The 26,850-nt window shown below is 43.3% G+C and overlaps 1 protein-coding gene across 5 annotated transcripts in view; it reads left to right on the forward strand.

The window, feature by feature from the left end:
* The window catches only part of LOC121281570 (formin-binding protein 1), a 274,207-nt gene that overhangs the window by 223,013 nt on the left and 24,344 nt on the right, over positions 1–26,850 (forward strand). For all 5 annotated transcript variants that reach the window (XM_041194555.1, XM_041194557.1, XM_041194556.1 and 2 more), the window contains 2 exons: positions 5,903–6,035; positions 19,695–19,813. In XM_041194555.1, the coding sequence (XP_041050489.1) occupies positions 5,903–6,035; positions 19,695–19,813 (252 nt within the window). The remainder of the gene's footprint in view (positions 1–5,902; positions 6,036–19,694; positions 19,814–26,850) is intronic.

Genomic DNA, 26,850 nt, shown 5'->3' on the forward strand with positions numbered 1-26,850 from the left:
TTCTTATCCCACCCAAACAGATTCCACATCATAATTTTCTGAGCCAATATCCTTCCTCACTATTGCATTGATTTCCTCCTTTACTAACACCTCCTCCTTTCCCTATTTGTCTGTCCTTCATTCCCATTCTTGGTCACTCTGCAGCCATGTCTCCATAATTGTAACTATATCATAACTGTTTATATCTATTTGTGCTGTTTATTCATCTACCTTATTGCGAATACTCCACGCATTAAGATATAATGCCCTTAGATTTGTCTTTTTAACCTTGTTAGTCATCTTAACTTTATTCTGCACTATGACCCCATTTATTTTTTCGCCTTCCACTTTTGTTTCTTACTTTTCTGTCTTTTGTTTCTATCCTTGTTTCTTCCTCCTCTGTCTCCCTGATCAGGTTCCCATTCCTCTGCCATTCTAATTTAAACCCTCCCCAACCGCACTAGCAAACCTCCTCCTACTCTTTCCCCCCCCCCCCCCCCCCCAAAGGACATTGGTCCCGATCCTGCCCAGATGCAACCAGTCCTGTTCATACTGGTCCCACCTCCCCCAGAACCGGTGCCAATGCCCCAGGAACCTGAATCCCTCCCCCCTACACTATTTCTTCAGCCACGTATACATCTGATATATCCTGTTATTTCTACTCTTGCTAGCATGTGGCACTGGTAGTAATCCTGAGATTGCCACCTTTGAGGTCCTACTTTTTAATTTACATCCAAACTCCCTATATTCAGCTTGTAGGACCTCATCCCTTTTTTTAACCTATGTCATTGGTACCAATATGTACCACAACCACTGGCCGTTCACCCTCCCCATTCAGAATGCTCTGTAGCCTCTCCGAGACATCCTTGACCCTGGCACCAGGGAGGCAACATACCATCTTGGAGTCTCTTTTGCGGCCACAGAAATGCCTGTCTGTTCCCCTGACTATTGAATCACCTATCACTATAGTCCTGCCACTCTTCTTCCTCCCCTCTTGTGCAGCAGAGTCACCCATGGTGCCATGGACTTGGCTGCAGCTGCTTTCCCTTGAGAAGTTATTTCCCACAACAGTCTCCAAAACTGTATATCTGTTAGAGAGGGGGACGGCCTCAAGGGACTCCTGTACTTCCTGCCTTCCCCAACTCCGGTGGTCACCCACCCCGTTCTGCCTGTTCAGCCTTTACCTGCGGTGTGACCACGTCACTGAACGTGCTGTCCACAATAATCTCAGCATCACAGATGCTCCACAGTGAATCCACCCACAGCTCCAGCTTCAAAATGCGGCTAGCCAGTAGCTGCAGCTGGACACGCTTGCTGCACACATGGTCGCCAGGGTCAATTGAAGTGTTCATGACTTCACACATAGCGCAGGAGGTGTATATCACCGGTGCGAGGTCTGCTGCCATGACTTCCCTTTAGATTAAGCTCATTCGTTACTCCCTTTAAAGAATACTAATTACATTAGGTGCCTTATTCCACTCCAAACACCCCCACTGCAGTCCAAAGTCCTCATCTTATTTTGTTTAAGCTAATGATCTGCAGTAGTTTAATTAGCAGAAGAAGTAGAAGTATTCTTTTGACCCGACTTACCAATCAGCTGCCTCCCCTGCATCGCGTCACTTTTTGAATCGTGATGTCCTCGTGTCATTTTCAGCCCCGAGTCTCCTCGAAACTCTCAGCTCCTACTCATTTCAAATCTCCATGCTGACTCTCAGCCCCTTCTCCTTTTAAATCTTACCAAGGCTGCCGCTCCTCTTGCACTGCCTCCTGGTCCTGCTGTGGGGACCGCCAGCTGTTTTATCTGTTCCCTCCTCTCGAGCTGTTTTATCTGCTCCCTCCTCTTGAGCTGTTTTATCTGCTCCCTCCTCTCGAGCTGTTTTATCTGCTCCCTCCCCCCATGCTCTTTTAGCTGCTCCCTCCTCTCGCGCTCTTTTAACTGCTCCCTCCTCTCGCGCTGTTTTATCTGCTCCCTCCTCTCGAGCAGTTTTATCTGCTTCCTCCTTTCGAGCAGTTTTGTCTACTCTGCTGCTCTCATTCTGTTTTATCTGCTCCCTCCTCTCGAGCGGTTTTATCTGCTCCCTCCTCTCGAGCAGTTTTGTCTACTCTGCTGCTCTCATTCTGTTTTATCTGCTCCCTCCTCTCGAGCTGTTTTATCTGCTCCCTCCTCTCGAGCTGTTTTATCTGCTCCCTCCTCTCGAGCTGTTTTATTTGCTCCCTCCTTTCGAGCTGTTTTATTTGCTCCCTCCTCTCGAGCTGTTTTACCTGCTCCCTCCTTTGGCGCTGGTTTGTCTGCTCTGCTGCTCTCGTGCTGTTTTATCTGCTCCCTCCTTTCTCACTGTTTTCGCACTGACAGTCAACTGCCAAGCATCATTTACTATTTGCTGACTCATTCCTCAGGACAAAGTCTTGACCAATCAGGGTCAAGCTGCCTGGCTTAAATTTCACACAATGGTTGGCAGTTAACTGTGTTACGACTGCAGTCGATGTTATTCACTGAGCAAGCCAAATCCCAGAGGGAAGATTGTCTTACTGATCATAACTCTTTTTGTGAAAACAAAGAGAAGACTACTGATCCCAAAAGCATAAAATCGCAGTTACACTTTTAGAATTTTAAAATTAAATGATTTATTTACACAAAGAAAAAAATACTTAAGCACACAAGATTAAAATTACACTGTTAAAGCGGTCTCACAAAACATTCCCCCAAAAGCCCACTTGGTCAGAATACACAAGTAAACTACTTGGCAACAGCTCCTTTATAGATTTTTAACCATAAAAATCCAGTAATGTTACCCAAAGCAAAAACTGCTGTTACTTTAGTAAAGTGTACCACATGGCTTCTCACTCTCTTCCACTCTGCTGTGGAAACTCAAGGAAGTTCAGAAACAAAAGACTTTTCTGGCTTGAAACTGGACAGCTGCTTCAGATTCACAACATTTATCAGCACAGAGCTGGTCTCAGGATATCTCCCCTACACAGCCACCACAATTTATCTAAACATCTTTCCTTAAATATCTTTTTTTCCTTTTCATCTTAGACTCCAATATCCTAAGCACCTCTTTGAACTCAACTTTTCCAAAATATAAAAATCTTTCATGTCTTCCTATTGCCTCCATTTCGGGTCAGATAAACTTTAATAACCTTCCCTTGTTTACTTATGAAAACTTTATAAGTTGTAAAAACCCCTTGTCACTTCAAAACTTCCATTTGAAATTTAACAGCTGAAAAGCCAAGTCCTTTTCTATCACCTAATGTATATTTTAAAACCCAACTTGTTTCTCATACATTGACCTTCACCACAGCCTCTCATTACAAATGCAATCAAGCACCTTTACCTTTCATCTCTCAATTCCCACAGGTAAGCTGTCTTTACTAATCTTCTCCCAGTTTAATTAATCATGGACACACCTTCTCAGCCTTCTTTACAGAATACCACCATATTCCTAAAAATAAAAAAAAAATCCATCTTTACAACTGCCGGTCACCATAAGTTGGTCTCTACCAATCAGAGTCCACTTTCCAACCAGTCAGCACTCTTTTCTCATATAGTGTAAATTGTTGTTTTCTCCTTGAATTGGTATTCTTTTGAGTGTACTATGAGTGCAAGGTGAAAAGCTTCGACATGTCTCTTTTTTCAGCAATACTTAAGTTCTATACTACCAATTGACTATTTTGAGATTGCCCGAACTCTCTCCATAAACATCGTTGTAGCAACAAACAAGAAGCTATTGTTGCACCTCAGTTTCATGCACATTATTGTCTCAGCTTCTGAGCCAACAAAGGATTTAGTCATGCCCACTACAACACCGCACACCCCCCACCCTTGGAGTGGGCTGGGTGAAAAAATAGAGTGAGATGGCCTCTTGCCTACCTGCCTCCATTTGAATTTTATTGGCAGCAAGACGGGTGTTGGATGGCCCACCCTTGGGCGACTTAAGGGCTTCTTCCTGCAGCCACTGTTACTTTCCATGGGTAGGGAGGGCCCACACTGTGTTGAGGCCACCGGGTATACCCTGGCAACCTGCCTTCAGGAGGTGAAGGGTTCTGACGTGGGGGAGAGGGTGCTATCCCTCCTGTTAGGTATGCTGTGCCCCCCAGTGGAAAGGGTTGCCTCTGCTTGATTCCCAGCCCCCTCGCCGGGGCCTGCCTGACTGGGCCTGGAAAGGCTGCCCCACTTACCTGAACTCCAGGCCTGCATTGCTGTTGATCTGGGGCTGAAGAGCTGTTGGTCCTCTTGGCAGCTCTTGGAGACAGGGCACACTGCCTCAGAGAGAGTGGGAGAAGCCAAAACCTCAGGCGACTAATTGCCTGAGCCATGCAAAATAGCATTGCAGCTTCCCAGACCAATGGAGATGTGCTTCCTCCTGACTTTCCAGCCATTGGATGGGGCCACTGCCCCTGAATAAACCTCTGATATGATGGAAAGGCGAGTGTCTGTGGATGTTGTCTACCTGGACTTTATTATAAATTAGTGCACAGAACTGGAGATAACTTTGTGACATGCATTGGTAATTGGTTGAGGGTTTGGAAATGGTAGGGATAAAGAGAAACATTTACTTTGTTTGGCAGGACCTGAAAGATGGGGTTCCCCAGGGAACTGTACAGGGGCCTCAACTTTTCACCATTTATATTAATGGTTAGGATGAAGAAGAAATGAGCCATGTACCCAAGTTTGCAGATTACATTGTTGGGAGGAATAGTAAGTTGTATAATTTGAAGAGGGAAGCCACAAAGCATCATAAACCAAGTGATTGGGCAATTTGGGAAAGCGTGAGGTCATTGAGAAAAGTGCATGGCAAGAGTGCACAGGCATTAAAAGCAATCAAAAAGGCTAATAGAAAGTTGGCCTTTATCTTTAGTTTGGAATATGGCAGTGAAGAGGTGATGCTTTAGCTATATGGAATCTTGTTCAGACCTCCCCTATAGCACTACATTCAGTTTTGGGCACAGCATCACAGAAAAACTGTGTTGACCTTGGAGAGGGTGCAATGCAGGTTCACCAGAATGATATCTCAACTTAAAAGGGTTAAATCATGAAGGCATCTTGCATAAATTTGATTTGCATTCCCTTGAGTTTAGAAAGTTGAAGAGTCTAACTGAGGTATTTTAAAATAATGCAGGGACTTGATAAAGAGAAGCAATGTCCTTTGGTGGGGGAATCCAGAACAATGGAGTATAGTTTTAAAATTAGAACCAAGCCAATTAAAAGTTTAAGTTGGGAAGAATATGTTCACACAAAGATTAATAAAAATCTGGAATATTCTATCTAAAAGTTGTGAATGCTGAGTCAATTGGAATTTTCAGGACTGCAGTTGATAGACTTTTGTTAGGTAAGGGTGTCAGTGGATATGCAGGATAGGAAGAGAAATGAAGTTGAGGTACAGATCAGCCAAAATCTAATGAAGTGGCAGAGCAGGCTTAAGGGACTGAAGCACAGGATATGCAAATTTCTCTCTTTTCCACTGCAGCAAGTGAGACGATCGGTGTTTTATTTTAACTACTTTTTCTCACTTTGCCCTGTTAATGGTCCATTAAATGCTCTTATCCTGATTGGAATCCCAGCTACATCTGAATCTCTAAATTTCCTAATTCTCTCCAGGGAACGTGGACCTAACTTTCCATTAGAATCTCTTTCAGTACAATGAAACCACAATGAAAATACAGGTTTTGTTTCAGGCCACATTTTGTTTTTATGCTTTAAAGTCCAGTTACTGATTGACAGGTTGATTAATTTGTGCATGCATTATTGCACTGCCTTGGTTCAGAGGAAGAGAAAAATTGTGCATTTGGCTAGTATTTTCCTTGCAAAGCAAACAGCCGTCTCATAACCTGATGGCTTTTGCCTTCATTTCGTATCGTTTTGGGTGGACTCCAACTGAAGCACAAGTTGGTACACTGAATTTATATTTTTTTTAATCCTCAGAGATGGTTTAACAAAGATGAAGGATGTATACATCAAGAATCCTCAAATGGGTAGGCCAGAGAGTGTGGATCCCAAACTGGCAGAAATTGAGCAAACTATTGAGAAACTGCAACAAGAGAGTCAGAAATTTGAGGTAATATATGAATGACATGAGATAAAAGTTTTTTTTTGCATAAAACTGATATTATTTCCTAAAGCTACATATATCCTTTCTGCTTCATGTTCCTGATCCATTAACCCTGAAGTAGCCGCCAACCTTGAGTTAATTTGTCAGCATGATGATAAATAATTCATTGCTGAAAGTTTTGGATATTGTTTCTCCACCCTTTCGTTAATGAAGCTGTCCTAAGTAGAATCATACTGCTAAGCGTTTTTAAAATGATCTAGATGTCTCTACATTATTGAAAACCTATGTAGAGCCTGTTTAAAACAAAATCTAAGGTCAATTGATCAGACAGACACTAATTAAAATGCAATGTCTTTGAATGACCTCTTCTACACAAAATCATTTTATGATTTAATTTAGTTAGAAGAAAAATCACTGTTCTGATTTATTGCATTTGATTCTCACTTAGCTGTCTGTTTAGCTGCAGTGCCAGCTAAATTGGATTTGAGCAATGTTGCATTTAATCCTTTGAGAACTGAAGGCCGTGGCCACATTGTTGACGTCGTATAATTTTTAGCAATCCACTTTGAATTGAAGACACAGAATAGTACTGTTTTTTGGAAAAATATAACAGCTGGAATTTAATGCCTGCCCCTGTGGTGAGTTTGGTGGTGGCGGGGCATTTAGTTGGGATGGTGGCAGGCGAGAACCCCATTCAAAAGCACTCGGTGATGAAGAAACCCGGAATTAGGAAGGAGGGTGGCCACTGAGAACCACTCCCTCCCCTGCTGCTGACTTCTTTCCCCCATGACTCCCCCCTCCCGCCATCGTTCACCCAGCAACAAACCTAGGCCTTGGATGGATATCGTACCAGCAGCAATCAGTTTCCCCTCTGGCCAGCAGTTGTCAGTTGGCAGGACTTCTGCCCCTGAGGCCCTTGACCCCAGGGAAGGCCTGCCACTGTCTGTCAAGTGCCTGATGCCTCCATTAAATCCAGCACAATGGCCGGAATCTTCTGGTCGGTGTGCGGGGGTGGGCCCCGCTCGCTGATGCATAAAATGATGCACAGTGATGCTGGGTGTGCGTCCCGACCTCACCACGCGTTATTCTGATCTTCAGTTCGGCGGGCGCGCACCAGAGTCGGTTGCGTGCCCACCGAACTGTCAAAGGCCTATTAAGGCCATTTAAATAGTAATTGAAGTAATTAACAGGACTGCCCGTCCAACCTTAAGGTTGGCAGGCAGACGAACAACCCAGGCAGCTTTTGCATTTTTCGTGGAACCTCAACCACAGGCGGGATGAGATTTCATGAAGGGTTTATAAATGTAATAAAAAAGTTATTAAAATTCATTGACATGTTCCAGCTCACGTCAGCGCTTCTGGGTGCGCGTCACGCTGGGCTGGCCTTAATTGGCCCGCCTACGTAAAATGGCAGCGCGCAGCTGATCACGGGCAGCAATTGGTTGCGCGTCTGCCCACGCCCCCTCCCGCCCAACCTGCCCGATGGAGAGAAAATTCCACCCCCCCCCCCCATTTCTTTTTTGTTTGACTATCTCCTTCATATCCTCCTTTACAGTGCACCCTAGATTGTGGCTGAAAGTGCATTTCTGTGGTCTCTGAAATGCCATGCAGTAGTCAAAAAATATTTCCTTTCTGATAACAAGTTCATGACTAAAAAACTCTATATATTTATAACATAAATGCTTCAGACAATTATAGCACAATTAAAGTCACTGAACATGGAAGGAAGCTTGCCTATTAGAATCTATTTTAAGGTCAGGACATTCTTTACATTTAATGTGCCCCATGAGATCAGGCTGTCAACTAAATAGTCTTCACTTCTTTTGATTCCCAGATTTGTCCTCCTGAGGCTTAGTTTCTCCACAAGCTATACATTAGAACATTCCTATCATTTCCATCCTTGCCAAGCTTCTCTGGCTTCCCATATCCCAGAAAGTTGATTTCAAAACTCTTGCCCCTGGCACTTGAGTAACTTGTTGACCCTCATTGATTAAGCTTGATAATGAACAACGGCCTTGAAGGTGCGGAAATAACATCAAAGCTTTCAAGAGAAGGGAAAATTTGAGACTCTTTAGTTTAATTATGTCGGTTTTAAATCTTGGGAAAAGTTTAAGCAAAAGAATAAGAACATAGCCAGCATATTTGCTGAAGTGGCTTTTCCTCTCAAGGCTGCATTGTCACTTCTTGTGTGTCCCAAGATTCCAGTCTTCTATTCCTCATCTCAACAACATTATTCATTGGGTCAATTTCATTATATAGTGATAATAACCATATTACTTCTTCATTATCATTCTCAATTCCACAATTATTTGCCATTCTCCATGACCCACTTTCTGTGGTCTTAGCATTGGTGAGACTAAAACTAACCTGTCTTTAGTTCCAATTCAGTCTCCCTACCTGCACACTCAGGCTGAACCCAGTGATGTGCAACCATATAAACCTCATCTTATTGAGAACTTCACCATCCACGTTCCAATTTGCATAAAGTCTCATTTGTTGGTCACGCTTCACCTCTCAAATTTCCACTAGCTCTCCATTTCCTGTCATAACGATTTCAGATAGCCTCATGCTCGGTCTTGCCTTTCCACCCATTTTCATCTCTACAACCAGATTGTACCCATTTCTGGTCTATTGTAAGACTTCAACCCTGTTTTGTTCCATCAGTGGTAGAGCTTTTAGCTACCTCAGTTTTTTGAGTTCTTGAATTCATTTCCCAAACCACTGCATCTTGCCACTTCTCTCCTCACATTCAGATTCCTCCTTAAAGAAATTTGAACTATTGATCATCTCCCCAATTCTTTTCTATACTTCTGCTGAGGCCTAGCCAGCACTTTGTGAAGTGTGTTTGGATGGTTTTACTGCATTAAGGGAGTTATGTAAGTGCATATTATCGTTGCACTAAGTAATTACTTCTATTGGCTCTCCATAAAATTTTGCTGTGGCGAACTGCCTTGCCTCCGCAGGACAGAAAATTGTTACATAAGATCTTAGCTTCAAGAGCTGCTCTGTATGGAGTGGTGTTAATTTTGGAGCCCTTGAGAAGACCATGTTTAATTTATCCACTTTGTCTAGCTGAAAACACGGAAGTGAAATGTAAATAACATAAAATGGAAACTGAGCAAAGGGAAGTAAGATTGTTTCTGTGTTAACCTTTCATGGTTACCATGATACAATGCAACATGCAATAGACTTATGAAGAAAACATTATCCAAATGAAGGTGTATTTAAGGACTGCACAGGGAAATATTTTAGGTTAGAATTCAATAAATTTTGATAGCTACTCACTTTTTTCCACCCAAATCTTGTCCTTTCAGCACAAGACAATGTCACTTGCTCTACGCTGTTTTGCTTAAGTGTACAGCAGATAGGTCAGTGGAAGGAAGGAAAGGAAGAACTTGCATTTGTATAGCACCTTTCACAGCTCAAGGACATCCCAAAGTACTTTTATGGACACTGAAGTACATCTTTAAAAATTATAGTTACCGTTGTTGATGTAATTAATATTCTAGCTGTATTGTGCATAGCAGGTTCCCACAAAACAGCAGTGAGATGCATGACTGAATAATCTGTTTAATGGTGTTAGTTGAGTGTTTAATATTGGCCGTGACTTTGAAAACTTAGCAATATATCAAGGGAAACAATACTCATATGTTTGCTTTAGGTAGTAAGATTACTCATAACTGGAAACTAGTTTTAAAATAATTGGCTAAAGAACCAGAAGTGAGATGAGATTTTTCTTTGCACACCATGGGAAATTGGATATTTCTTGAAAAAGGAAAAACTTGCAAGGCTAAGGGCAAAGAGCAGGGGAGTGTGACTAAATAAATAGCTCTTTCAAAGAGCCAGCACAGGCACATTAGGCCAAAAGGTTGCCTTCTGTGCTGTATGATTCAGTGGTTTTAATGATTAGGAAGTTAGCTGAAATGATGGCTCCACTTGATCTTCCTTCTGGCTAGAATTAGTATGAGAATGTTGGCTATAGTTAAAGTTCTGAAGTACATGGGCCAGCCACTGACACAGTACATTAATGCCCTGAAGTACTCTATTGCCACTTCTTCAATAAACTTTCAATTAGTATGGTGCTCATCTGCTTTAAAGTTTTATTTCTGATTTATGCAGAACACAAATTTGTTTTGATTAGGGCCTACGTAACTGATTGTATTTGTTTTCCAGTTTCTTCTCTCCTGTTTCATGGAATGGCCCAGTTCTATGGACCCTGTCTGTCCTCCTTGATCAAGTGGCCATTATTCTTGCTTGAGCATAAAAATGAGTATTGGCGAATTGTTGGCTCATGGGGAGCATCATAGCTATGTTCTATCCAGTTATTGGCACCATCATTAAGACTGCCTATGCCTACCTCAGTAGCATTGTTCATAACTATGGCTACCTCTGACTTCGGCCTCAGCTCATTTGCAGCTGAAACCCTCATTCATGCCTTTGTGACCTCCAATCTTGACTATTCTAATACAATCCTAGATGCTGTCCCACATTCTACCCTCAGTACCCCTTAAAGCTATCCAAAACTCTGCTGCCCATGTCCTAACTCTCATCCCCCTGACACCTCTTTCACTGACATGCATTCACTCTCACAATGTTGATTTTAAAATTCTCATTCTTGTTTTCAATTCCCTCCAAAGCCTTTTGCTATTCTTCTAATCTCCTCCAGCCCACAGCTCTCAGATATCTGAGCTCATATAATTCTGGCCTGTTGTGCATTCCCAATTTTAATTTTTCCATCTTTGGTAGTCACACCTTCAGTTGCCTAGACTTCACAGTTTCGAATTCCCTTCCTACAGCCCTCTGCCTCTGTTCCTCACTTTCCTCCTTTAGGAAGCTCCTGAAAACCAACCTCTGACCAAGTTTTTGGTCACCTAACCCAATACAATCGATCATAATCTGTAACCTCTTGGCCCGGCATATCCTCCACTCTGCCATTAGCATCAAGCTAGGGGATCAACCATGGTTCAGGTAGACAGAGCTAAGCGATCAAACAACCAATGGATCAGATCTAAGTTCTGCAGTCCTGCCACATCCAGTCATGAATGGTAGTGGACAATTAACAAACTGACCAGAAACTGAACTGGACCAGCCATATAAATACTGTGACTACAAGAACAGGTCAGAGGCTAGGAATAGTGCGACGAGTAACTCCCCTCCTGGCTCCCCAAAGCCTGTCCATCATCTAAAAGGCACAGGTCAGGAGTGTGATGGAATACTCTCCACCTGCCTGGATGAGTGCAGCTCGCACAACACTCAAGAAGCTTGACACCATTCAGGACAAAACAGCCCACTTGACTGGCATCATATCCACAAACATTCACTCCCTCCACCACTGACGAACAGTGGCAGCATGGTGTACCATCTACAAAATGCACTGCAGGAATTCACCAAGGTTCCTTAGACAGCACCTTCCAGACCCATGACCACTAGAAGGACAAGGGCAGCAGATAGATGGGAACACCACCACCTGGAAGTTCCCCTCCAAGTCATTCACCAGCCTGACTTGCAAATATATCGCCATTCCTTCAGTGTTGCTGGGTCAAAATCCTGGAACCCTCTTCCTAGCAGCACTCTGGGTGTACCTACACCACATGGACTGCAGCGGTTCAAGAAGGCAGCTCACCACTAGCTTCTCAAGGGCAGCTCGGGATGGGCAATAAATGCTGGCCCAGCCAGCGAAGCCCATATCCCATGAATGATTTTTTAAAAATCTCCTTATGTGGCTCAGTGTCACATTTTGTTTTATAATGCCTCTTGTGAAGAGCTCTATGTTAGAGGTGCTTTATAGATATGAGTTGTTGCCACTCTCCTCACTTGATATTCACATCTGCACAATTTCCAGCAGGAATCCCTGGAATGCAGCATTTGGCTAGTTTTTACCCCTTAGCTCGGGATGCTGGGGTCAACTGGACTGTCTGTACACCCAAGGCCAAGAGCAGCTAACTTTGCACAAACCAGAGATTGTCAAACCTGGGATTTACCAACTCAGTTCCAATCACACACAGCATTTTCTTTGTCTATCATTGGATCTCACTTATCGATTTTGTTTACATCTTTCCTCACTGGTACAAATTAACATTTTGATTGTATGTGAGGTGACTGAAATTGGAGCTAGAACTAAATAAAAAACAAGAATGATTATCAGGGAGTGGCAATTACTCATCCCTGAAGAAAAACATTTGCAGCTACAATCTTGATAAAAGTTCTGTACATAAAATATTGTATGCACTGAGGTCTACTTACTTAACAATTTAGATTAGATGACACACAACAAAGATTATAAACCCCTTAACCACTAACTGGGGGCAGATAATTAGTTTATGGCAAAACACTGAAGCATGACTTCATCCGTAGTGCTAATTTGTGTAGCTTTAGCCACTATAAAATTCCTTATTACTGTCTGCCTATTAGGAAAAGTGCTGAACAATGAATAAACTGAATGTTTCCCAATAACCAAATTAAAAATTATTAATTATTTTATTATCTGTGTGGCACACTCAAAATGTAAAATGAAACAGATTAGGCCTTATAGGTGATTGAAACTGCCCTTTCTTGGTTTTAGATTGAAACTTATGACAAGCTGGTAGTACCAAACCATATAAACGAGAAGGTTCCAGGTTTATGCTGAATTAGCTGGTCTTGGGCAGGATAGCATTAGGGGTGCTACACTGGCTTTGGCATTCTTTCAGACGAGGGAGGGAATATTTCTGCTCATGATCGCTGGTAAGTGTATGTGTGGTTTTTGTGTAAGAACAGATTTAGCTTTGGCTGTGATGCTCTCTGCAGTCAAAAAGCCTAGTAGCAGATCACCTTAAGATCACACATGAACAGTTAATTGTTTAAGGTCTGGAGGCGTGTTATTCCAGCCTAAGTCACATCTTCAGAAGAAAAAATTGAGCACTTCATTTAAAAAAAACATATTGAGGCACATTGGTGCCAAGATATAATGACACTGGTTAGTCCCCACAGTCTTAATTGTCTACTGAGATAAATGCCTGGATTTTCATCCTTGAGGCAGGTAGGGGGAGCCAGGAAAAATCCCGGCTCGAGCTGTCCACCTTGGGAGAAATTGCCCACCAGGGGGGTATATTTATTGCTGGGGGCCAGGTGCAGGCTGGAGTAGGGCCAGCGACCCAGGAGGAAGTGTGGAGGCAGCCACACGGGCTGTTGGGTGCCAAGATGGGCTGTTTAAAAGGCCCACCTGAGTGCCAGGAGACTTTGTCTCTGTGGGGGGGGAAAAACACAAAGGCCCCCCAGTCCTCACCCTTCGCACCCTATCCACCCACCAAACACCCATCCCCTATCCATGCCACCTTAGAACTCTGGAACCATGGAAGAATTATAGCACAGAAAGGGCTTTAAACTAAATAGTGGGAGGGAGGGTTCAGTTGCATGGAAGTATAAAAAAATCAAAGTTTAAGGAGAGGGCAAGAGTGCAGGTTAGTGACGAGGCTGATTGTTACCAAAAAGTGAAAGGAAGGGACCGAGTGTGTGAACGCCATATTGCGCCAAAGAATCATATAAGAGTAGGGAAAATTGACAATAGGGCAAACTTAAAGGCTTTGTATCTGAATGCACGTAGCATTCGGAATAAAATTAATGAGTTAACAGTGCAAATAGGTATGATTTGGTGGCGATTACTGAGAAGTGGTTACAGGGAGAACAGGTTTGGGAGTTGAATATCCAAGAGAATTCAGTGTTTCGGAAGGATAGGCAGGAAGGAAAAGGAGGTGGTGTAGCTTTGTTGGTAAAGGAAAAGATCAGGGCCAAAGTGAGGAATGGTATAGGCACTGGAGAGCAAGATGTAGAGTCAGTCTGGGTAGAAATAAGAAATAGCAAGGGAAAGAAGTCCCTGGTGGGACTAATCAATAGGTCCCCAAACAGTAGTTCAGCAGAAGGGCACAGCATAAACCAGGAAACACTGGGAGCATGTAAGAAAGGCCGACAATAATCATGAGTGATTTTAATATGCATATAGACTGGACTAAACAAATTGGCAAGGGTAGCCTCAAGGGAGACTTCATAGTGTGCATTAGAGGTTGTTTATTGGAGCAATATGTTGTGGAACCAACCAGGGAGCAGGCTATTCTGGTTTGATTTTGTGTAATGAGATGGGATTAATTAATGATCTAATAGTAAAGGATCTTTTAGGGAAGAGTGATCATAACATGCTAGAATTTAAAGTTCAGTTTGAGAGCGAGAAACTTGAGTCCCACACTGGTGTTCTGGAGTTAAACAAAGGTAACTACATAGGCATGAGGGCAGATTTGGCCCTACTGGACTGGGCAGGAAGACTACAAGGTAGGACAGTTGATGAACAGTAGCAGATATTTAAGGAGATATTCAATTCCTCCCAAGTAAAATATATTCCAAAGAGGAAGAAAGATGGTAAGAGGGGGAAAAAGCATCCATGGCTAAGCAAGGAAGTTAAAGATAACATAAAGGCAAAAACTAAGGCATACCAAATTGCAAAGGTCAGTGGCAGGCTGGAAGATTGGGAAACTTTTAAAGATCAACAAAGGATTACTAAAAAAAAATAATAAAAAGAGCAAAGGTAAATCATGAAAAAAACTATGTAAAATGTAAAAACTGATAGCAAAAGCTTCTACGAGTATATAAGAGGAAAGAGAGTAGCTAAAGTGAACGTTGGTCCCTTGGAGAATGAGACTGGGGAGTTAATAGTGGGGAATGCAGAAATGGCAGAGAAGCTTAATCAATATTTTGCCTCAGTTTTCACAGTGAAGGACTCTAGTACGACCCCAATAGTAATAGGTAGTGCAGAGGGTATAGAGAAGGAGGAATTTGGCACAATCACCATCATTAGAGAAAAAGCACTGAGCAAACTATTGGGATTAAAGGGTGACAAGTCCCCAGGACCTGATGGCCTACATCCCAGGGTCTTAAAGGAAGTGGATGCAGAGATAGTGGATGCATTGGCTATAATATTCCAAAATTCCCTGGATTCTGGAAAGGTTCCAGTGGATTGGAAAAATGCTAATAATCAAAAATCTTCAAAAAGCGGGAGAGGCAGAAAGCAGGAACTATAGACCAGTTAGTTTAACGTCTGTCATTGGGAAATTGTTGGAATCCATTATTAAGGGAGTAGTAATGGGGCATTTGGAAAGTCAAAATGCAATCCATCAGAGTCAGCATGGTTTTATGAAGAGTAAATCGTGTTTGACTAATTTGTTAGAGTTCTTTGAAGATGTGACAAGCAAAGTGGATACTGGGGATCCTGTAAATGTAGTATATCTGGACTTCCAGAAGGCCTTTGATAAGGTGCCCACAAAAGACTAATAAGCAAGATAAGATCACACGGAGTTAGGGGTAATATATTAGTTTGGATACAGGATTGGCTAACAGAAAGCAGAGGGTTGGGATAAATGGGTCTTTTTCTGGATGGCAAGCTGTAACTAATGGGGTGCCACAGGGTTCGGCCCTTGGGCCCCAACTATTTACAATCTATATTAATGACTTGGATTCAGGGATAGAAGGCACCATAGCTAAACTTGCAGATGACACCAAAATAGGTGGGGAAGTACGTTGCAATGAAGAAATAAGAAATTTACAAATAGATATGGACAGGTTAAGCGAACGGGCCAAAATTTGGCAGATGGAGTTTAACATGGATAAGTGTGAGTTTATCCTTTTTGGCCGGAAGAATAAAAAGGCGACTTATTATTTACGTGAAGAGAAACTTCAGAATGCTTCAGTGCAGAGGGTTCTGGGTGTCCTCATGCATGAATCATTGAAAGCTAGCATGCAGGTACAGCAGGTAATAAGGAAGGCAAATGGAATTTTGGCATTCATTACTTAAGGAATAGAGTAGGAATAGGGAAGTGTTGCAACTGTAAAAGGGATTGGTGAGACCGCACCTGGAGTATTGTGCACAGTTTTGGTTTCCTTACTTGAGGAAGGATGTAGTTGCATTGGAGGTGGTTCAGAGGAGGTTCACTAGATTGATTCCAGAGATGCAGGGCTTGTCTTATGAGGAGAGATTGAGCAGTTTTGGCCTATACTCGCTAGAGTTTAGAAGGATGAGAGGAGATCCAATTGAGGTATATAAGATGCTAAAGGGGATAGGCAAAGTAGACATGGAGTGGATGTTTCCCCTTGTGGGACATTCTAGAACAAGAGCCTAGTTTTAGGCTAAGAGGTGGTAGATTTAAATCAGAGATGAGGAGGAATTACTTTTCTCAAAGGGTCATGAGTCTGTGGAATTCACTACCTCAGAGTGCAGTGGATGCTGAATAAATTTAAGGAGGAGATAGACAGATTTTTAATTAGTAACGGGTTGAAAGGTTACGGGGAGAGGGTGGGAAATTGGATTTGAGGCCGAAATGAGATCAGCCATGATCGTATTGAATGGCAGCGCAGGCTCAACGGGCCTGCTCCTAGTTCTTATATAAAGAGGTCATTCAGCCCATCATGCCTGTGTCGGCCATAAAAAGAGAAAGAAGAAACTAGCCACTCGGTTTTAATCCCACTTTCCAGCACCTGGCCCATAGCTTTATGGGTCAAGTGCATATCCAGGTACCTTTTAAATAAGTTGAGCATTTCAGCCTTAAACACCAATTTAAGCAGTGAACTCCTCTGGGTGAATAAGCTTTTCCTCATGTCCCCTCTAATTCTTCTACCAATCACCTTAAATGTATGGCCCCTGGTAAATGACCCTTCAGCTAGGGGAACTGTCTACCCTGTCTAGGCCCCTCATTATTTTGTACATCCCAATTAGGTCACCCTTCAGCCTCCTGTTTTCTAAGGAAAACAACCCTGGTCTATCCAATCTTCATAGCTGCAATTTTCAAGCCCTCGCAACATTCTTGTAAATCTCCTCTGTACTCTCGGCAGAGCAATTATGTCCTTCCATGCCCATTGCCCCGCTGTACACTTTCTAGAACCAAAGAACATCACAGTGTAAAGTGGGATGTGTAAAAAAAAACTTTGAAAAAATCTACTCCATTGATAAACTTTCCATGAAAAAAAACATCTAGGCTGAAAGCTAATAGAAGATCCAATCACCCAGGCCCTTTGACGTTTCAAAACCACAAACCACAAGCATTTACGACCAATTGAGCTATGTAAACAAACATAGTGAAATTGACCATGGAGATCAGAGAGCCTGAGCTGTCAATCAAAGCATGTTTACACTGGGGAGCAGGTGTTCTGTTATTCAAAGCTGCCTGGGCTCTTAGCCAGGATATTTGAATAGCAGGACAACCTTCACTAGTGTAAACATTGATTGATAGCTCAGGCTCTCTGATCTCTGCTGTCAATTTCACTTTGTTTGTATAGCTTAATTGTTTGTTTACATAGCTCATTTAATTTCAAGCGCTTGTGGTTTGCGAAATAAATCTGTACTCAATTTGGCTTTCAGCAAAGGAGCTTGAGTGGTGCCTCCCTGTTTTCCCCAACCCTTAATTGGATTGGTAGTCTCTGATTGCCCACAGCAAAGGATTCGAACTATCTCTCTGAAAAAGATATTGTCATGTTTTCAATTCTTACGTGGGTTGAGTTGCATCAGTTATTAGGTTATATTTATCTGTAATTAACAAACTTTAAAATTCTTCAACTAATTTGACCTCTAGTCTGTGCTGTTAGCTTCATCCAAGCTGGAGATAGGAAATGCTAACCTCAATGCCTCAAGCTAGGGAAGAAGGAAATCAGCCAAGGATCCTGTTTCTAATCTCTCCAGAAAGGGAGATAAAAATAAGCACTTTGGTAGTGGAACTATAGCAGCAGATTTTACTGATCGCCATATGCTGTTATGGCATTCATAAAACGTCAAGTGCACTCTAGGTAATAAATTGCATTATTGTAAGTGTAATAAATAAATCTTGCAGTTGACCCTTGGTTTATGATTTGGAACAGCCAAGTGGAAGCACTCAAAGCGAAGCCATTTTATTTAACATTTCCTTTTTATGTGACATCTGTCCATACTGCTCTGTATGTGGCTAAGTTAATGACAGCATTAAACTTTCAGATCATTCGTAACAGATCATGCCAGGCAGCCATAGTGGGTCTCTATAATATCAGCCAGGGTGTAGCAATGATATGGATTTATCAAGTGACTGACTCATCTTACGGGAGAGCTAGGGACTTTGGTATCAGCAAAATAGGTCCACCTGGTTTTACTGGTTTTCTCAAGGACCAGTGTGCAATAGCTGGTAACCATATTTCTTTACAATATGCTATAGGAAACCCTGTTAACTTCCTCAATGGAAAGAACTTTCACCCCTTGAATATGCAGATTGTGTGCAACAGCATGCAAAGGATATGTGTTTCAACACAAAATCTGCCTGAAGCTGTCACAATGCCTTCAACCTTCAAAAATCAGGAGTACTGCAATATTTCCCCTACTGCCATTTTAGCTGAGATCAGCTATCACAGACCAGGAATTCCACATGGAATCTCTGGTTTGTATCACTTCACACTCAATAGTGCAGTTATCAACTGAGTCACTTGATGTCAGAATCTATTTCTTCCTCCCCACCCCAGCTCAATATATAAAGTGCTGCAAAAAATGCAACAGTCAGGAATCATTATGCAATCTCAACAACTTTTAACATGATATTTGCAAACCCATCAAGTGACATTGATTATATGTAATTTTTCTACTAAACACGGCATATTTTTAGAGTTGTGCATGCTGTATTTTGTAATCTCTAGCCATCAGGGTTATTTCTGTGCAATTTGAATAAAATATTTGCTGTACTTTTCAGAAATATAGGCCAGGATTTTACAAGGCAGCAGCTAGAAAGAGGCACCCTGCCTCTGCCAGCCATGGAAGCCATGACCAGATTTTACTTTGAGCAGGCAGCTAGTTGCCTACACATGTGGCTTTCACCCCTGTAAAGGAGGATGTCCTGCCTCTACGAGCTGCTGATCAATCAGAGAGCCAGCAGCTATTCAGTCCCAGCAGCTCAACTGGGAGTGGCAGCCGCTCTGTGACTGCAGCAGGCTTGAGGAGGCCCAGAAAGTAAGTGGGATTGGGGATCGCCAGGACCAATCAGGCAGGTCCCAGCCCATTTGGTGATGTGGGGGAGGGGGTCAGTTGCAAGGGCAACGGGTGTCTTTCGGAGGGGGCGAGCCTGACCACTGGGCTAGGTGGGGGGGGGGTTTCCTTGCGCCCACAGGGCGTCTAATCAGAATAGCACAAACCCTCGCATGCAGAGTGGCCACCAGGTTTTACTAGGGGTTGGTGGTGGTGGTGGTGGTGGAGCAGTGGGGCGGGGGGGGTGAGGGGGAGGTCTCCCTACATGGGGAGGTGTAACAATCATTCACTAACAGCATGACCTCAGTAGAGGTGTCTGTTAATTTCAAACCCTTAAAAATTGGTAAAACACCAGCAGTGACAGGATCAAGTCCTTAATCAGCCAATGGTCACTTAGGGGCCTCAGTTGACCTAATAGAGGGTAGGCCACACACCACCTATCCTGCCACCAATAGTAGGAAAGTGCTGAGCATGGCATCCTCCCCAACCCCACACCCCCACCCCGGGCCTCCACCGCCATCCCACCCAATTTTACACCACCTCCCAGCCCGAGGTGGAGACAGTACAGGAGAGCAGGTATAAAATCCGAGCCATAGAGTAAGTAATTCAGTCCGTCATGGAAAGGGCACCTAGCTCTTGTATCTTCATGTACTTCCTCTAATTATTTTTAGGCATGGCTTGCTGAGGTAGAAGGTCGTTTACCAGCCAAGATTGATCAGCCACGACGACCGAGTGAGATGCACGAGTTGCAGAGCACTGCTGTAAACAATTGTGCACAAGACCGAGAGAGGTACAGTATGGTTACTAATTGCAATAAAGTATTCTAGAGTAAAATGGAGATGAGAAATAATGATTAAGTTGACAGAAATCAAATTCCAAAGATGATGGTGAGTTTTGCAATGGAAGATTGAAGTTTGAATCTGTCCGAAAGATGAAAGCAATGGAAGTTTGGAACTGATGAGGTTGGTGCAACAGCATTTTAGACTGAACTAAATCTGCCTTCTAGTCACACTCCTCTGTCAATTCTTATGATAGAAATATATTTGATCATGCCCCAAACCCATTTATGCCGTGTACTTCAATTACCTTTTCCAGGTGACTGAATTCACAAATCTGTTTTACTCCCATTTGATGACCTGAAGTTGTATATAGTGTAATTTAAAATGAAATAAATTATTTAGATTAGTATGCTCAGGATGACGTACTCTACAGTTAATAGGATGGGAGTTACTGTCAGTGGTTTCCTATACAAAGGTTTAAAAACTACATCAAATTGTATCGGATTTTAAGGCTCCCTGCTGCCCTTATGAATTTAATTTCAGTTATTTTCTATCAGAGCTGTTTTTCCTGGTGTAACAATTATTCACTAGCAGCATAACCTCAATAGAGGTGCCTGTTAATGTCAAACCCTTGAAAATTGCCAACATGACACAAATGTTAGGTGGGTTCAATAAATGAATAACTGTGATAAATCCTCTTATTTCCACCCTTTTTCTCTTTGATACTGACTTATATTTTTAATGTTTTATGTACAATAGTAGAACTCCCATTCCTTATTGAAGTGGCAGTTCTTTGAAAGACTAGACAATGAATGTCGGCTGGCTATTTGATCATGCCCTTGCTTAAAGTTCACAAGCATGCATACTTCCCGGCAAGCGTAGATTCACAATGGAAACTGTGACCATCATAATATTCCATTTTAACCATTCATTAAGTGAGTTATTCAAAGTTTTTGCAGACAGTAAAGAATCATAGAATGGTTACAGCACAGAAGGAGGCCCTTTGTGTCCGTGCTGGTGCTCTGCAGGAACAATTCAGCAAGACCCACTCCTTTGCTCTTTTTGCAGAGCCCTGCAGATTTTTTCTCTTCAGATAATTATCCAATTCTCTATTAAAAGCCACAATTGAATCTGCCTCCACCACACTCTTAGGCAATGTATTCCAGATGCTGACCACTCATTGCATTTAAAAAATTATTTTCCCATGTCGTCTTTTGCCATTCACCTTAAATTTGTCCTCTGGTTTACAACTCTTACACCAATGAAACAGTTCCTCCCTACCTACTTTGTCCAGATTCTTCATTATTTTGAACATCTCTATTAAATCTCCTCAATCTTCTCTAAGGAGAACAACCCAGGCTTCTCCAATCTATCCACATAACTGAAGTCCCTCATCCTGGAATCATACTCTTAAACCTTTTCTGCACCCTCTCCAATGTCTTTACTTCCTTCCTAAGGATGTGTTACATAGAATTGGACTAATACATCAGTTGATGCTGAAACAGTATTTTGTAAAGGTTCACCGTAACTTCTTGCGTTCACAATACTTCCAACTCATCTGCAAATTTTGGAACTGTGTCCTCCACACCCAAGTCAAGGTAGATCAAGAAAAATAGTGATCCCCGGGAACATCGCTGCACACCTTCCTCCATTCAGACAAACCACCGTTCACCACTACTCTGTTTCATGTCACTGAGCCAATCCATGCTGCCACTGTTTCTTTTATAACAAGCCTGTTATGTGGCACTTTATCAAATGCCTTTTGGTAGTTCATGTGCACCAGATCAACCGCATTACTTTCTGTTACCTCATCAAAAAACTCCATCAAAGCACAATTTACCATTAACAGATCTGTGCTGGCTTTCCTAAATAATCCACATTTGTTCAAGTGACTGTTAATTTTGTCCTGGGCTAAAACTTTCCTACTGCTGTGATTAGACTGACTGCCTTATAATTGCTGGATTTATCCTTATACCCTTTTTTGGATAAGTGTAAATTTTGCAATCCTCCAGTCCTCTGGCACCACCCCGTGTCAAATTACGGTTCGAAGGTTATTGCGGGCGCTTCTGCAATTTCTATCTTGCTTCCCTCAGTATCTTCAGATGCATTTCATCCGGTCCTGGTGACTTATCAACTCTTAAATATAGCCATCATTTCTATAACCTCCTCTTTATCAATTTTTAGCCTAGCCAACTATCTCCTCTTTCACTATGACTTAAGCAGCATCTTCTTCCTTAATCAAGACAGATGCAAAGTAGTTGTTTAGTACTTCAGCCCTCTGCCTTCATGCATAAATATCCTTTCTGGCCCCTAATCCACCCACCCCTCATGTCATACGTTTTCGTATTTATATACGGCGATAGAAGACTTTAAGATTCCTATTTATGTTAGCTACCAGTTTCATCTCATACCCTGTCTTTGCTTCTCTTTTAACTATTTTCCCCTCTGTATATTTTATATTCAACCTAGTTCTCACTTGTATTATAAACCTTACATCTGTCATATGCGCCCTATCTCTGTATCATCTTATTCTGCATCTTTTTTTGTTATCCGGGGAGCTCTGACATTGTTTGTACTACCTTTTCCCAATGTGCAAATTGTAGCCGATCTATCTCTTCTTTAAATTGTTCAAATATAGTTTTGCCTGCCAATCTTTGATTGCAATGCCCCAATGCAGTCTCCTCTACACAGGGGAGACTAAATGCAGACCGGCTAACCACTTTGTGGAACACTTTCGCTCAATCTACAAGCATGGCCCGGTCCTTCCTGTCACTTGCCATTTCAACTCTCCATCTTGATCTCATGATCTTGATCATCTTGATCGACATGTCCGTCCTTGGCCTGCTGCAGTGTTCCAGTGAAGCCCAATGCAAACTGGAGGAATAGCACCTCATCTTCTGATTAGGCACTTTACAACCTTCTAGACTTAACATCGAGTTCAACAATTTCAGACATGAACACTCTCCTCCATCTTGACTCATTTTTTAATCGATTTTTTTTCCTGAACCCTTCCACCTGCCCCACCCCCACCCCCACAGGGCATCTGTCACTTGCTCTTATGTTTCACTTCCACAGAACACTGACCCTTGTTCTGCTATTAACACAACCTGCTATCTTACCTTTAACGGCTATCAGCACCTTCTTTAGTCTTTAACACAGCCATTAACAACTCCCTTTGACTTGTGTCCATGACATCTTTGTCAAATCTCCCAGAGCTCCCACCTATCCATGACCTTCTATTTTGCTTCATCTGCTTAAACAGTATAAAATCCATCACATTTCTACCTCTCCAGCTCTGAAGAAGAGTCATACAGACTCGAAAAGTTAACTCCGTTTCTGTTGTCACAGATGCCTGCCAGACCTGCTGAATTTTTCCAGCATTTTCTGTTTTTATTTCAGGTTTCCAGCATCTGCAGTATTGTGCTTTTATTTGATTCCAATTTTCCTGGGCCAGATTCATTCTCACCTGAAATTGGCCCTTCCCCGAATTTTTTATTCTTTCATGGTATGTGGGTGTCACTGGCAAGGCCAGCATTTATTGCCCATTCCTAATTGCCTTTGAGAAGGTGGTGTGAGCCACCTTTTTGAACTGCTGCAGTCCATGTGATGTAGGCACACCCACAGTGCTGTTAGGAGGGAAGCTCCAGGATTTTGATCCAGTAACAGTGAAAGAACAGCAATAGAGTTCCAAGTCAGTGGGGTGTTTGGCTTGGAGGGAAACTTGCACGTGGTGGTGTTCCCATGAATCTGCTGCCCTTATCCTTCTAGGTGGTAGAGGTCACAGGTTTGGAAAATGCTGTCGAAGAGTCCTTGGTGAGTTGCTGCGGTGCATCTTGCAGATGGTGCACACTGCTGCCACTGTGCGTCGATGGTAGATGGGATGAAATCAAGCGGGCTGCTTTGTCCTGGATGGTATCAAGCGTCTTGAGTGTTGTTGGAGCTGCACTCACCCAGGCAAGTGGAGAGTTTCCATCACACTCCTGACTTGTACCTTGTATATGGTGGACAGGCTCTGGGGAGTGAGGAGGTGAATTACTCGCTGCAGAATTCCCAGCCTCTGACCTGCTCTTAGCCACAATATTTATGTGGCTAGTCCAGTTCAATTTCTGGTCAATGGTTTTTTTTTTAAATTCATTCATCAGATGTGGGCTTCGCTGGCTGGGCCAGCATTTCTTGTCCATCACTAGTTGTCCGTGAGAAGGTGGTGTGAGCTGCCTTCTTGAACCACTGCAGTCCATGTGGTGTAGGTACACCCACAGTACTGTTAGGAAGAGAGTTCCAGGATTTTGACCCAGTGACACTGGAGGAGTGGCGATATATTTCTAAGCCAGGATGGTGAGTTATTTGGAGGGGAACCTCCAGGTGGTGGTGTTCCCATCTAGCTGCTGTCCTTGCCCTTCTAGGTGGTAGTGGTCTTGGGCTTGGAAGGTGCTGTCTAAGGAGCGTTGGTGAACTCCTGCTGTGCATCTTGTAGATGGTACACACACTGCTGCTGCGTTGCACCAGTGGTGGAGGTAGTGAATGTTTGTGGATGTGGTGCCAATCAAGCAGACTGCTTTGTCCTGGACGGTATCCAGCTTCTTGTGTGTTATGGGATCTGCACTCATCCAGGCAAGTGGGGAGTATTCCATCACACTCCTGACTTATGTTTTGTAGATGGTGGACAGGCTTTGGGGAGTCAGGAGGCAGGTTACTCGTCGCACAATTCCTAGCCTCTGACCTTCTCTTGTAGCCACAGTATTTATAGGCCAGACCAGTTCAGTTTCTGGTCAATGGTAACCCCCATGCAGGATGTTGATAGTGGGTGATTCAGTGATGGTAATGCCATTGACCATCAAGGGGCGATGGTTGGACATTCTCTTGTCAGAGATGGTCATTTCCTGACACTGGTGTATCACAAATGTTACTTGCCACTTGTCAGCCCAAGCCTGGATATTGTCCACGTCTTGCTGCATTTGGACATGGATTGCTTCAGTATCTGAGGAGTCGTGAATGGTGCTGAAATTGTGCAGTCATCAGCGAACATCCCCACTTCTGAACTTATGATGGAAGGAAGATCATTGATGAAGCAGCTGAAGATGGTTGTGCTGAGGACACTACCCTGAGGAACTCCTGCAGTGATGTCCTGGAGCTGAGGTGACTGACCTCCAACAACCACAGCCATCTTCCTTTGTACTAAGTATGACTCCAGCTAGCGGAGAGTTTTCCCCCTGATTCCCATTGACTCCAGTTTTGCTAGGGCTCTTTGATGCCATACTTAGTCAAATGCTGCCTTGATGTCAAGGGCAGTCAGTCTCACCTCACCTCTGGAGTTCAGCTCTTTTGTCCATGTTTGGACCAAGGCTATGATTAGGTCTGGAGCTGAGTGGCTCTGGCAGAACACAATCTGAGCATCAGTGAACAGTTTATTGTTGAGTAAATGCCACTTATAGCACTTATTTTTTCTTTTTAGCTGATTTGCTGATGGTCAAAAGTAGACATTATCTGTAAGGTATGATTCGGTGAGTATGACTATATCAGGCTGTTGCTTGACTAGTCTGTGGGACAGCTCTCCCAAGTTTGGCTCAATCCCCCAGATGTTCATCCAACAGAGGGCGGTAGTGAGAAGTGACTGAGAAGCATTCTGGGAGAAGTCAGCGCAGTCGCCGCAACTCAGAAGGGATCGAGGAGAGGGACCCTTGCACTCAACAGGAGGAAGAGCATCCAACAGAGGGCGGTAGTGAGAAGTGACTGAGAAGCAATCTGGGAGAAGTCAGCGCAGTCGCCACAACTCAGAAGGGGATCGAGGAGAGGGACCCTTGCACTCAACAGGAGGAAGAGCATCCAACAGAGGGCGGTAGTGAGAAGTGACTGAGAAGCATTCTGGGAGAAGTCAGTGCAGTCACCACAACTCAGAAGGGGATCGAGGAGGACTCACTGTCAAAGAACGGAATAGCCCCAAACATTACAATGCTGTAGTGTTTCCATCCCTCCCTCCTCCTCAAACCAAAAAAAAGTGAGAGAGGGGGAGAGGCAGTACCTTCAGGAGTGCACCAGACCTGCGAGGGACACTCTTCTGAAAGTGGATTTTTTAAACAAAGCAGCTGATTGGTGAGTAAATCCTGGTGAGTTTTTTTTTCAATCTATTAAAGTAATTCATTGCTTAATACTGAGGTAGGAGCTAAAAAGAAAAAGTGTAGAGTAGTACTGTACAGGTATAATTAGTCAAGAAACAAGGTTCCTAGCTAACATAAATAAGGCCCCGAGCTAGCCTATTTTTTAAGGGAGTAACTAGCTTAATTGAGAGGGATGTCATGGCAGGAGAACTCAGACCCATGATATGCTCCTCCTGCAGGATGTGGGAAATGAGGGACGCTTCCAATGTCCCTGGTGACCATGTGTGCGGAAGGTGTGTCCAAATGCAGCTTCTAGCTAACAGGATTTCGGAGCTGGAGCTGCGGGTGACTCATTGTGCAGCATCCGCGATGCTGAGCAAGTCGTGGATAGCACGTTTAGCGAGGTGGTCACACCGCAGGTGAAGATTACACAGGCAGAAAGGGAATGTGACCATCAGGAACAGTAAAAGACTCAGGAAGGTTGTGCAGGAGTCCCCTGTGGTCATCCCCCTCTCTAACAGATATACTGATTTGGATACTGTAGGGGGGATGGCTTCTCAGGGGAAAGCAGCAACGTCCAAGTTCCCGGCACCATGGGTGGCGCTGCAGCTCAGAGGGGCAGGAGGAAAACAAGTAGCAGGGCTATAGTGATAGGGGATTCAATAGTTAGGGGCACAGACAGACGCTTCTGTGGTCGCTAAGGTGAATCAAGGATGGTATGTTGCCTCCCTGGTGCCAGGGTCCAGGATGTCACGGAGCAACAGCAGGACATTCTGGGGAGGGAAGGTAAGCAGCTAGTGGTTGTGGTACACATTGGTACCAACGACATAGATAAACTAAGGGATGAGGACCTGCAAGCTCAGTACAGGAAGTTAGGAGATAAATTAAAATGCAGGATCTCAAATGTAGTAATCTCAGGATTACTCCCAGTTCCACGTGCTAGCGAGATCAGG

The sequence above is a fragment of the Carcharodon carcharias genome, chromosome 8 (genome assembly GCF_017639515.1).
Source record: "Carcharodon carcharias isolate sCarCar2 chromosome 8, sCarCar2.pri, whole genome shotgun sequence".
In the NCBI taxonomy this organism is placed as follows: Eukaryota; Metazoa; Chordata; class Chondrichthyes; order Lamniformes; family Lamnidae; genus Carcharodon; species Carcharodon carcharias.